The sequence below is a fragment of the Bufo gargarizans genome, unplaced genomic scaffold (genome assembly GCF_014858855.1).
Source record: "Bufo gargarizans isolate SCDJY-AF-19 unplaced genomic scaffold, ASM1485885v1 original_scaffold_1653_pilon, whole genome shotgun sequence".
Lineage (NCBI taxonomy): Eukaryota > Metazoa > Chordata > Amphibia > Anura > Bufonidae > Bufo > Bufo gargarizans.
Window position 1 is genome coordinate 66,074 of NW_025334455.1, and position 13,458 is coordinate 79,531.

Consider the following 13,458-nt stretch of genomic DNA (forward strand, 5'->3'; position numbering starts at 1 on the left):
ATGACTGGGCCTCCATGCGAGACCTGTGTGCCCTGTTGCGCTGTTTCGAGTACTCCACCAACATGGCCAGTGGCGATGACGCCGTTATCAGCGTTACAATACCACTTCTATGTCTCCTTGAGAAAACACTTAGGGCGATGATGGAAGAGGAGGTGGCCCAGGAGGAGGAGGAGGAGGAGGAAGAGGGGTCATTTTTAGCACTTTCAGGCCAGTCTCTTCGAAGTGACTCAGAGGGAGGTTTTTTGCAACAGCAGAGGCCAGGTACAAATGTGGCCAGCCAGGGCCCACTACTGGAGGACGAGGAGGACGAGGATGAGGAGGAGGTGGAGGAGGATGAGGATGAAGCATGGTCACAGCGGGGTGGCACCCAACGCAGCTCGGGCCCATCACTGGTGCGTGGCTGGGGGGAAAGGCAGGACGATGACGATACGCCTCCCACAGAGGACAGCTTGTCCTTACCCCTGGGCAGCCTGGCACACATGAGCGACTACATGCTGCAGTGCCTGCGCAACGACAGCAGAGTTGCCCACATTTTAACGTGTGCGGACTACTGGGTTGCCACCCTGCTGGATCCACGGTACAAAGACAATGTGCCCACCTTACTTCCTGCACTGGAGCGTGATAGGAAGATGCGCGAGTACAAGCGCACGTTGGTAGACGCGCTACTGAGAGCATTCCCAAATGTGACAGGGGAACAAGTGGAAGCCCAAGGCCAAGGCAGTAGAGGAGCAAGAGGTCGCCAAGGCAGCTGTGTCACGGCCAGCTCCTCTGAGGGCAGGGTTAGCATGGCAGAGATGTGGAAAAGCTTTGTCAACACGCCACAGCTAACTGCACCACCACCTGATACGCAACGTGTTAGCAGGAGGCAACATTTCACTAACATGGTGGAACAGTACGTGTGCACACCCCTCCACGTACTGACTGATGGTTCGGCCCCATTCAACTTCTGGGTCTCTAAATTGTCCACGTGGCCAGAGCTAGCCTTTTATGCCTTGAAGGTGCTGGCCTGCCCGGCGGCCAGCGTTTTGTCTGAACGTGTATTCAGCACGGCAGGGGGCGTCATTACAGACAAACGCAGCCGCCTGTCTACAGCCAATGTGGACAAGCTGACGTTCATAAAAATGAACCAGGCATGGATCCCACAGGACCTGTCCATCTCTTGTGCAGATTAGACATTAACTACCTCCCCTTAACCATATATTATTGTACTCCAGGGCACTTCCTCATTCAATCCTATTTTTATTTTCATTTTACCATTATATTGCGAGGCTACCCAAAGTTGAATGAACCTCTCCTCTGCCTGGGTGCCGGGGCCTAAATATATGCCAATGGACTGTTCCAATGTTGGGTGACGTGAAGCCTGATTCTCTGCTATGACATGCAGACTGATTCTCTACTGACATGAAGCCAGATCCTCTGTTACGGGACCTCTCTCCTCTGCCTGGGTGCTGGGCCTAAATATATGCCAATGGACTGTTGCAGTGGTGGCTGACGTGAAGCATGATTCTCTCCTATGACATGCAGACTGATTCTCTGCTGACATGAAGCCAGATTCTCTGTTACGGGACCTCTCTCCTCTGCCTGGGTGCTGGGCCTAAATATATGACAATGGACTGTTGCAGTGGTGGCTGACGTGAAGCCTCATTCTCTGCTATGACATGCAGACTGATTCTCTGCTGACATGAAGCCAGATTCTCTGTTACGGGACCTCTCTCCTCTGCCTGGGTGCTGGGCCTAAATATATGACAATGGACTGTTGCAGTGGTGGCTGATGTGAAGCCTCATTCTCTGCTATGACATGCAGACTGATTCTCTGCTGACATGAAGCCAGATTCTCTGTTACGGGACCTCTCTCCTCTGCCTGTGTGTGTGCTGGGCCTAAATATATGCCAATGGACTGTTCCAATGTTGGGTGACGTGAAGCCTGATTCTCTGCTATGACATGCAGACTGATTCTCTGCTGACATGAAGCCAGATTCTCTGTTACGGGACCTCTCTCCTCTGCCTGTGTGTGTGCTGGGCCTAAATATATGCCAATGGACTGTTGCAGTGGTGGCTGACGTGAAGCCTGATTCTCTGCTATGACATGCAGACTGATTCTCTGCTGACATGAAGCCAGATTCTCTGTTATGAGACCTCCCTCCTCTGCCTGGGTGCCGGGCCTAAATATATGCCAATGGACTGTTGCAGTGGTGGCTGACGTGAAGCCTGATTCTCTGCTATGACATGCAGACTGATTCTCTGCTGACATGAAGCCAGATTGTCTGTTACGGGACCTCTCTCCTGTGTCTGGGTGCCGGGGCCTAAATATATGCCAATGGACTGTTGCAGTGGTGGGTGACGTGAAGCCTGATTCTCTGCTATGACATGCAGACTGATTCTCTGCTGACATGAAGCCAGAATCTCTGTTACGGGACCTCTCTCCTCTGCCTGGGTGCCGGGCCTAAATATCTGACAATGGACTGTTCCAGTGTTGGGTGACGTGAAGCATGATTCTCTGCTATGACATGAAGACTGATTCTCTGCTGACATGAAGCCAGATTCTCTGTTAAGGGACCTCTCTCCTCTGCCTGGGTGCCTGGGACTAAATATCTGACAATGGACTGTTACAGTGGTGGGTGACGTGAAGCCAGATTCTCTGCTATTGGACCTCTCTCCAATTGATATTGGTTAATTTTTATTTATTTTTATTTTTATTCTTTTCCCTATTCACATTTGTTTGCAGGGGATTTACCTACATGTTGCTGCCTTTTGCAGTCCTCTAGCTCTTTCCTGGGCTTTTTTACAGCCTTTTTAGTGCCGAAAAGTTCGGGTCCCCATTGACTTCAATGGGGTTCAGGTTCGGGACGAAGTTCGGATCGGGTTCGGATCCCGAACCCGAACATTTCCGGGAAGTTCGGCCGAACTTCTCGAACCCGAACATCCAGGTGTCCGCTCAACTCTAATGTCAACTGCTCCAGCCCAAAACCATGATGTCTCCTCCACCAGGCCCAAAGAATGATGACCCTCCACCAGTCTCAAACCATGATGTCCCCTCCACAAGCCCCAAACTATGATGTCTCCTCCACCAGCCTCAAGCTATGGTGTCCTCTCCACCAGCCACAAACTATGATGACCCCTCAACAAACTTCAAACTATTTGCCCCCCCCCCACTAGATTCAAGATAATGACCTCCATCGACCCCAAACCATGGTGCTCCCTGAGGTTCTTTGCTACCTCAGAGCTTATACATCTTGTTATTGAAGCAACAAATAAATTCTAAGATGTATGAAAATATTTTAAAGGAGAATGTAGGGCAGTTCCCAGGACCTCAAGGAGAAGAGATGTTGAGTGAACAAGGCATTGACCCAAAACACAAAAGTAAATAAAGAATGTTTGAGAACATTTGCCCTAACCTTAACCCTATGGAGATGTTGTGTCAGGACCTGAGCACTGTGCACACAAGGCACTCCAGAAATATTAATAAAATATAACACATTTGTCTGGAGGGATGGTCCAAAATTCCTCCTCGACACTGTGCTAATCTTATCTGCAGCCCCAGGACACATTTGATTGAGGTGATTACTGCTAAAAGGGGAGAGGGGGTAGTGATGGACGAACATCTGCCGGGACGGTTCGCGAACAATCAAATGTTCGCGAACCGCAAGTTTGCAGCGGGTCCCATTCATATTAATGGCAGGCGAACCTGAAAAGCTAATATTTGCAGCCAAGAAATAATTACTAGAAGTGCACAAATAGTCCCACAACATGGACAGTGACATACCAGATGTGATATTCGAATTTGCGATCTCGATAATTTTTTTTTTAATGCGAAATATCGGTAATATAATTTTCGCGTACGCGCATGCGCAAATGCACTATACAGTACCCAAATGCACTATAAAGAAAGTATATTGGTATATAACCCCTTGCTTTAATCAGTTTTTTGGGGGACGACTGGTATATCACACCAGTAGAGATATTTGTTCCAGTAACGCTTGTCCCTCTATATACCAGCAGTATCTCAGCAGAACCGCGCACAACTGCCGCACAATACAAATGCGCTATAATATACTGTCTAACATAGAAAGTATATTATAACATTGTACAAGGAAGGCATTAGAATATACATGAAGATAAAACGTAACCTTTAATAATGTTACTATGAGGGTCCAGTCACACGTCCGTAAGTGTTTTGCGGATCTGCAAAACACGGACACCGGCAATGTGCATTCCGCAATTTGTGGACCGCACATCGCCGGCACTATAAAAGAACATGCCTAACCTTGTCTGCTATTGCGGACAAGAATAGGACATGTTCTATTTTTTTGCGGAAACAAAAGCACAGATGTGGAAGTGCGGATCCGCGGATGCGGACAGCACATTCCGGCCCCATTGAAAATGAATGGGTCGGCACCCGTTCCGCAAAATTGCGGAACGGATGCGGACCCATTTTGAGGATGTGTGAATAGAAAAGATATCCTTCAAAATGAAAATAAAATAAATTATCAACGTTAAGCAAAAAGCATAGATGTGGTCGGCAATAACAAGTGCTCGGCGGCACCAAATCAGAAACCATATGTCCTACCACAATCCGGGGGGTTCCAGTGCACATCTATGAATCCCGGAGGGAAAGCAAAAAAACATCTATCCCTGGGCTAGATGATGATGTGGTATTGAAGGACCGGGTGGGCAAAGAACTGTCCCTGATATTGCCCTACAGGGGGTGCTATTCTGGCCCTGATAGCCTACCCACAGACCACCCGCCCTGATAAGAACGACCCCGTCCGGAACCTTACCCTATATAAAAATGGCCCTAGTAAGCCCCTAGGCCCCTGACTTCCAGGTGATCACTATATAGATCTATGTGTTTATGACTCATTATAAAAGAATATTATAAGTATATCGCACCCCTCTGTGTATCACACATATCGATAGCACACCTATACTAGTGCTTAAAGTGACTTTTGTGGCCCTATTAGCTAGCGTTTAGTGTCCCTAACAGTCTGTCCCTGCTCCACACAGCAACCTCTCCCTACACTGGCAAAACACTGAATGTAAAATGGCGGCCAGATCAGGTTTATTTATAAGGTAGGGGGTACGTCCATGTGCTGAAACGTCTCAATTGGCTGACCTGTACCACCTGATGGATGTGTCATGGGTCAAAGTTCTTCACAATGTAAAAGAATATGGCGGGCGCAAATTTCTCCACATGTTCGGCGAACACGCAAAGTTCGCTGTGAAACGACCGCCGGGCGATCCGCAAGGCCATCTTTACGAGGGGGTTCTATATGTTATTAAATTCAAAGGGTTTACTTACTTTTTCCTCCTGCACTGTGGATGTTTGCTCAATGTACTCAATAAAAGAAATGAATGGTTCACCTACTTTAGGTTGTTTCATTTTGTAATGGAAAAAAATAAAATGTAAAATGTTTGCAGACTTTGCTTACGCCCCGATTCTCAGTGATGTACAGTGAAAGATTTATATGCCAAATTTCAAGAAGATTGGATAATATTTAGAGGTTGCACACTTTGATCAGTTTTGTAAAAGTAGGCGAAAAATAAGATTTTTCAATGTTAATTGCTTTTATTCGGAAAACTAGATATCACAAACTTAAAATTATATTAAAACTAGACACTAAGATTAATAGGTAGTTTGATAGGCAAAACATGTGTTATATTAATCAACTTTGAACGATGCAATCCCTTCTTCTGTTAGCTCGGTGACGATTTTTCCGTGATGCTCGACTATCCTCAACAAGAATTGTTTTTTGTTGTTCGTCCCTGACCGATTCGTTAAACTTTTTTATCAGAGTAATTCCTCTTTCTGCGGTATCATTAACCACCTTAAGAGCGTTCACATGGCTTCTTAGAGAATCACTGCAGTATTCCGTCACATCGTGGATCCCAAACAATTCAAAGAACGTCTTTGTTTTATTAGTAAGGAAATGGCTCAGGTCTTTTCCTTCAAAAACTAGGTTTTACCCTTCATTTCCTTTTTCTTTGCAGGTTTGGGTTTATAAATTTTAGTAATAGTTTCCTTAACAGCCTGAGTAATACATTCATACAAAAAAGCCAATCCTACGTTTGTTTCTGACAGATACCAAAGGTGTCTCTTAGCAACTGTGAGAGCACTTTTTTTGATGTCTGCATCTGGGTAAGTGCTCAGAAGCTGGAGCATATCCAAATCATTCTTTGGAGCCCATCGACTTACAATTGCCTCGTGCAAACATATGAGGCTGACAAAATGTGCAACCCATTTCATTCCTTTCAATTCTCGTTGAGGAATATTCAACTGTTTAGTGAAGAGGACAATTTTAAGTGCATATATTGCCTTTGCCATCCACCTTGCTTGATGCAGAGCCCCTGGGAGCCTGAAACTGAAGTAGTTTTTAGACCAACCTCCTGGGTACAAGGTGATCAATGTGTGCAACCCCTAAATATTATCCAATCTTCTTGAAATTTGTCATATATATCTTTTACATGACTGAGACGTGGGTCGTAAGCAAAGTCATATGAACATCACATATTTGGAAAATACCCTAACCTACTTGTGTGTTATTTGTTTAGTTGCATTGTGTTTCTCTAGAATTGTGAGTTAGGGTACTTTCACACTTGCGGCAGGACGGATCCGACAGGCTGTTCACCATGTCGGATCCGTCCTGCGGCTATTTCGCCGTGCCCGCGTACCGTCGCTCCGTCCCCATTGACTACAATGGGGACGGGGGCGGAGCTCCGGCGCAGCACGGAGAAAGGCCGCCGGACTAAAATTACTGCATGTCAGGCTTTTTAGTCCGGCGGCTTTCTCCGTGCACCGCCGTGCTGCGCCGGAGCTCCGCCCCCGTCCCCATTGCAGTCAATGGGGACGGAGCGGCGGTCCGCGGGCACGGCGAAATAGCCGCAGGACGGATCCGACATGGTGAACAGCCTGTCGGATCCGTCCTGCCGCTAGTGTGAAACTAGCCTTAAATACAACAAGAACACATTATATTAGCAATCAAAACAGAAATCCAGGGTATTACAAGGGTTCACTTACTTTTTCTTGCATTTTTAATGAGGCCCTAATACCATGCTGTTATTTTGGAGTGATACAATAATAGCCCTGCTGAGCAAACTGCCCCCAGTGAATACATTCAGCCAACATTGCTCATGAGCCCCACTCGAGAGTACCTCACATACCTCATGTACCTCCCTCATGCCTCCTATCATGCTGAGGGATACACAGGGGTATAAGTGCATCATTACTTCTAACTATAATTTTATATTAGCAAACTGTCTAATATAATTGGAGCAGGTCATGGGATAAAAACCTCTTCTCATCGCCAAAACCGGCCCGCCCATGATCCAAATGATCATTTAGGAATATTCTGATTGTGAAATATATGTTTTTTAACAGAATACTTAATGTCTTTATTTCGCAGGCTGTACACGAAGGGGTTCAGCATGGGGGTTAACACTGTATAGAACATGGCCACCAATGAATCAATATCTGAAGAGTAGGAAGGTTTAGGACGAATGTACATGAAGATTAGAGGCAAGAAGTACATGTTTACCACGACGAAGTGTGAAGCGCAGGTGGAAAACGTCTTCCTGCGTCCATCAGATGAAGCTATCAGAAGAACAGATCTGATTATTTTAATGTAGGATATGACTATTACAGTGAAACAGGCGAGGAGCACTATGGCACTAAGCGAAGAACCAACCATGACGTTGAGCGTGGTGTTGGCACAAGCCAACTGAAGGAGAGGAGGGTGGTCACAATAATAATGATAAATGACATTGGGGCCACAAAAAGGTAATTTAAGAGCTAATATTACCACTGCTATTGGGGAAGCAAACCCCAAGGTCCATGACACCATAGCCAAGATTATATACACGTGCCTGGCCATGATGCTATGGTAATGGAGTGGAAAACAAATGGCCATATATCGATCATAAGCCATGACAGATAGGAGATAACACTCAACGGCATTCAGTGACAAAAAGGTGTACACCTGCATGAAGCAGCCCACATAAGAGATCCTGTCAAGGTGCATAGAAAATTTGGCAAGCATCTTGGGGATGGTCACAGTGGTGGACATCATGTCCAATAGAGATAAGTTGCTGACGAAGAAGTACATCGGAGTGTGCAGCCTTCTTTCCAAGGTTACGAGGATGAATATAAGGCCATTACCTGAGATGGCCAAAAGATAGATGAAAAAGAATATAAAAAATAGCAGGATATCAAAACCTTGGAGGCTCGGGAAGCCAAAGATGATGAACTCGGTGACAATGCTGGAAGAGTCATTGGTGGAGTTGATATCTTGTTTCTTCACCTGGAAGTTGTAGAAATAATAATGTACAATGTGGTTTACAATTGAAGAGTAAGATAAACATTTGCAAAAATGGTGAGGTGTGGAACAGTATCAGAGGGCTAACATGAAGCTCCTGAGCCCCAGTGTGAAATCTGTTACTGGACCTTCAGCACGCATCATTTATAGTACTGGTGTCCTCATATGGGGAAGACAATTTTTTGGTCCTCTTTAGGCTCTGAAATCAGTGGAGCTCTGAACTGGAACATTCACAGATTCCCTGAGGAAACTGTACAGAACAAATATTTTGTTATTAGGTGTGATCAAAATGCATCTGGAGAGGTGTTAGAATAGCATTGTCTGTCTTAAATCCGGATTGACACTGAGGCAGCAACTGATTCATCTAAAATACCCAACGCTGAAACACAAGAGGAGCAATATTATACACTTACCTAAAGAATTATTAGGAACACCTGTTCTATTTCTTATTAATGCGATTATCTAGTCAACCAATCACATGGCAGTTGCTTCAATGCATGCAGGGTTGTGGTCATGGTCAAGACAATCTCCTAACTCCAAACTGAATGTCAGAATGGGAAAGAAAGGTGGGCTACAACAGCAGAAGACCCCACCGGGTACCACTCATCTCCACTACAAATAGGAAAAAGAGGCTACAATTTGCACAAGCTCACTTAAATTGGACTGTTGAAGACTGGAAAAATGTTGCCTGGTCTGATGAGTCTCGATTTCTGTTGAGACATTCAAATGGTAGAGTCCGAATTTGGCGTAAACAGAATGAGAACATGTATCCATCATGCCTTGTTACCACTGTGCAGGCTGGTGGTGGTGGTGTAATGCTGTGGGGGATGTTTTCTGGGCACACTTTTGGCTCCTTAGTGCCAATTGGCCATCGTTTAAATGCCACGGGCTACCTGAGCATTGTTTCTGACCATGTCTATCTCTTCATGACCACCATGTACCCATCCTCTGATGGCTACTTCCAGCAGGATAATGCACCATGTCACAAAGCTTGAATCATTTCAAATTGGTTTCTTGAACATGACAATGAGTTCACTGTACTAAAATGGCCCCACAGTCACCAGATCTCAACCCAATAGAGCATCTTTGGGATGTGGTGGAACGGGAGCTTTGTGCCCTGGATGTGCATCCCTCAAATCTCCATCAACTGCAAGACGCTATCCTATTAATATGGGACAACATTTCTAAAGAATGCTATCAGCACCTTGTGGAATCAATGCCACGTAGAATTAAGGCAGTTCTGAAGGCAAAAGGGGGTCCAACACCGTATTAGTATGGTGGTCCTAATAATTCTTTAGGTGAGTGTATATGCCATCCAGTGCAGTGAGGAGTGCCAAGACATGTAAATTGGGGAAACAAATTGGAGAAACCACGCTTGTATAGAGGTAGGGGGTATGACATCTATAGTCTGCCACTTACAATGTTATTCTAACACCTCGCTTGAGGCAGTTTATACACACCTTACAGCTTCATACAAATTGCAATCAACATCTGACTTACATGACGTCTTTGACCTTGTGTTGATTATGATGACCATATTTTGCTGACTACCAGTATTTCATGCCGGATATTCCCTGTACAAGTCGTTGTAATTGAGAAAGCCAGTGAAGTGACCAGTGAAACAACTTCAAGAGAAAATTAAAAGTTCAGGTTCTCTCTGACTTTTTATTACTGATACATCTTCAGTAGACGTCTAATCTCTTCCTAGTGGAGTACACAGAAAGCCAGAATTTTACTCATTTACTCCATATGTTAGACAGTGTATCCTCTGTGTCACTTGAACACTTTGACTTGGTGATACTCCTATATAATGGCATTAATGGCCCCCCTGATCTTCACCCTTTAACCCCTATACACGTTTCTGGATTATATGGTAATGTTGAGTGAAGCAAAGGATTCAAAGTGGACTTTTGTCCAAAGTTTGGGAAAACTTTGATTCGCAATGAATTTGAATCTCCTTGTGCTTCATGGAAATGAATCAGTTTCTCCTAAAATGGCGGCTACACGTGTTACAAAGTTAAAGTAAGAAGCCAAGGAATGCGAGATCACCCATAATGCCGTGCAGCCTGCCAATTCACAGCTGAGCATAGGGAAAGACATGACAAGCGCTCATGTGCTAGGAAAAGTGTTGCTGAAAATAATTAATAGAAGAATATTGCAGAGGGAGATTGCAGGGAGACTGCAGGGAGAGTGCAGGAAGAGTGCAGGGAAACTGCAGGGAGAGCGCAGGGAGATTTATTCTACGTCAGCTTTATTTATTCCTACATTTACTTATTCCTACATCAGCCATAAATGTAATTCAATACCAATAAGATGGAAGCTTTTATTATTGTGGCCAGCGTGCCAACCAATACTATCAAGTCTGCACCTCTTAGGGGGGCCAGGTCTTAATGATGATTATCCTCATCTTTTGCTGGCTTTACTTCCTAGGAAAGTCAGCAAGATGCAGAGAGAGGAGGAGCTGGATGTTCCTCATGACAAATTCTCATTGATATTAAATGATGTTGAAAAGGAGGAAAAGCAGATGGCAGAAGAAGGGCTCACACCTGTATGGCACAAGAGCACTGGGGTTTGAGAGGTGGGTATGCCAGAGCTGATTAACATTCTGTGTTTACTGTCAAATAACCTGCAGGAGACCAGAACAGTGATAATATTCATATTGTCTACCCACCTAACCAACCAAACCCCATACTAGCAGCAGTCCCTGTTTGACAGTGCCACATGGCCACTAGCAATGAAGAAGGACTGTACAGTGTGATCTTCACTATTAAATGAAAGGCAGCTGTGGGGTAATTGGATGTGCGGTTCTTCAGCACAGCATGGTCGCAAACCACCCTAAGGCAGAGTGGCCTGAGTATACCTGATTTATAGCTATTCTTGACCAACAAATTCATAACAAATCAAATTTCTTGACTAACTTTGGCCAAGTTGCCGAATCAAATTTTTCAAAACTTCGCTCATCTCTACTCACGAGGTCAAGAGACGCCAGTGCAGAATACTGAGGGATCAGGCAAAATTGTAGTCAGCAACAGGCAGAGTTAAGGGCATTCAAAGTTTGTGCAATCCGATAAACAGTCGTAGGTCAGGGCAGGCAGCTCAGGGTCAGAACGGAGATCAGACAGAGGTCAGATCAGGCAGCCAAGAGTCAAATCCAGGAAGCAAGCAGTAGTCAGTACACAGGTAGACAAATGAAGAAACAGCACACCTTTGCAGGACACTAGCAATCCTTTATGTGGTGAAAGGTGCGTGCACGCCCTATGGTCAAGGCAGGAACAGAGCTATGGCGGGCATTGCCACCGCTATAACAAGCAGCCTTATGAAATCTGTTCTCTTAATTTGGAGATTTTTTTTACAGTCGTAACACAACCTCAATGTGATGTTGGTATGAAACACTCAATGGAGATCCATGCACTGTAAACCCAATTAATACATTGAATTAAAGGGGTTTTCAAGTAACAATAAGTTATTCCCTATCCACCAGATATAACTGTTAGATTGGTGTGTGTCTGTGTGTGGGGGGGTGGGACCACTAGGACCCCCACTGATTGTAAGTACAGAGCTCAGCTATCTCCGGCAGTCCATACAGATATATGTGGCAGGGTATTGCTTGACCACAGCTCCTCCATTCTTCTCGTAACCGGTGAAGGTCCCAGTGGTCAGGCCCACCAATCTACCAGTTATTTTCTATCCAGTGGATAGTAGATAACGTGTTGTTACTTTCATACACTTCTAGATCGTGGCATGGATTGGGTTTACAATGCATGGAGTCTTTAATGTCAACATCACATTGACGTTAGGTAAAAAAAAAAAAAAAGAAATTAAGAGGACATATTTAGGATATTTAATCCTTTCCGATTTGCAGTCCGCAAATAACGGAACCGTGTGTCCGCATTTTGCGGAAAAATGACTTCCGTATGTCTCCCGTTATTTACGCTCCGCAAAAAAGGGAAGAAAAAAAATAGAGAGAGAGAGAGAGAATTTTTTTAAAATTATTGCCTTAAAAAATATGGAAACGGATCCGCAAAAAATCGGATGACATACGGAAACCATTCCGTATTTCATCCGCAATTTGCGGATCCATTGACTTGAGTGGTTCTGCGGACCGATCTGTACGGACAATAGTAGGTCATGCTTCATATTTTTGCGAAATAGAAATTCGGACACACGGATGTGGACAACATACTGAATGTTGTCCGCACATTTTATTCACCCATAGGAATGAATGGGTCCGCTTCTATTCCGCAAAATGCGGAACGGATGCGGAAAAAATTATACGGTCGTGTGAATGTACCCTTAGTGAGGCTACTTCTGTCTAAGATCTTTGATAAAATCAATATAAAAAATTCTGGCTGCCTGTGTCCTCCACTGGGGGGGCTTAGGAGGCTACTAAAGACAAATGTATCATACACCTCAATGGCAGCTATATAAATCTGCACTAAGAGAGCTCCCCCTATTGGTGGCTACAGGCAGGAAGAATTAAAGCTTATTTTTAAAGCTCCTTGGTGGCTATGCAGAGGATTTGAAGATTTGTATCAGCAAAACAGCATTCTGACCCCAATACAGAGGTAATCAGCACAGAATACAGTATCCAATTACAGCAGTATCTGTATGCTGTCCTCGGGTTACTGGGCGTCTGAAATACAGGCATACCTTACGAGTAATATACACTGCAAATAGCAGGTGGCAGCCCCATTTACAGGTTTGTATTAGCACCCTAGAAAGAACCATGGACAGCGGTGTGAGGTCCATGAAGCCGCGTCTGTGTACTTACATTTTGCTGGTGAATTCCCATAGCACAAAGTGTTATATCCCTGCAGACTAATAATGTAAGGGTGTAATGAGCGGCAGGACGGGCTTCCACCTGCACATGCTTTCTGCAACTGAATGGAGACCCCTTTATAGGGTCAGGCGTGAGTTTGCGCGGCTCTCATGGGGTTGATTATTAGGATCACTCTTAATTAATAGCCTTGTGGGACTGCGCTGTGTGCAAAACAGACAAAATAATTACACCGGGAAAGACCAGATCTGCAATTATAAAGTTAAAGTGTAACCGTCATTCTTTTTTTAATTTGTGTAATGTGTAGGGGCGGAGATGCTGACCATTTTTGTAATATACTTTAATTAGTGAAATCATACATTTCTATTAGAA

At 44.7% G+C, this 13,458-nt stretch overlaps 1 protein-coding gene across 1 annotated transcript; it reads right to left on the reverse strand.

Moving 5' to 3' along the window:
- Positions 1-7,331: 7,331 nt before the first annotated feature.
- LOC122923495 (olfactory receptor 6N1-like) lies at positions 7,332-9,846 on the reverse strand. Its single transcript, XM_044274320.1, has 2 exons — positions 9,775-9,846; positions 7,332-8,294 (listed from the first exon to the last, which is right to left on the reverse strand). The coding sequence occupies exons 1-2, from the start codon at positions 9,844-9,846 to the stop codon at positions 7,332-7,334; spliced, it is 1,035 nt and encodes a 344-aa protein (XP_044130255.1).
- Positions 9,847-13,458: the final 3,612 nt, after the last annotated feature.

Excerpts from the sequence above, each read along its gene's own strand:
- LOC122923495 (XM_044274320.1), bottom strand. The coding sequence starts at position 9,846 with ATGGTCATCATAATCAACACAAGGTCAAAGACGTCATGTAAGTCAGAT. Across the intron at positions 8,295-9,774 it reads ATTGCAATTTGTATGAAGCT|GTGAAGAAACAAGATATCAA; the intron begins GTAAGGTGTGTA and ends TACAACTTCCAG.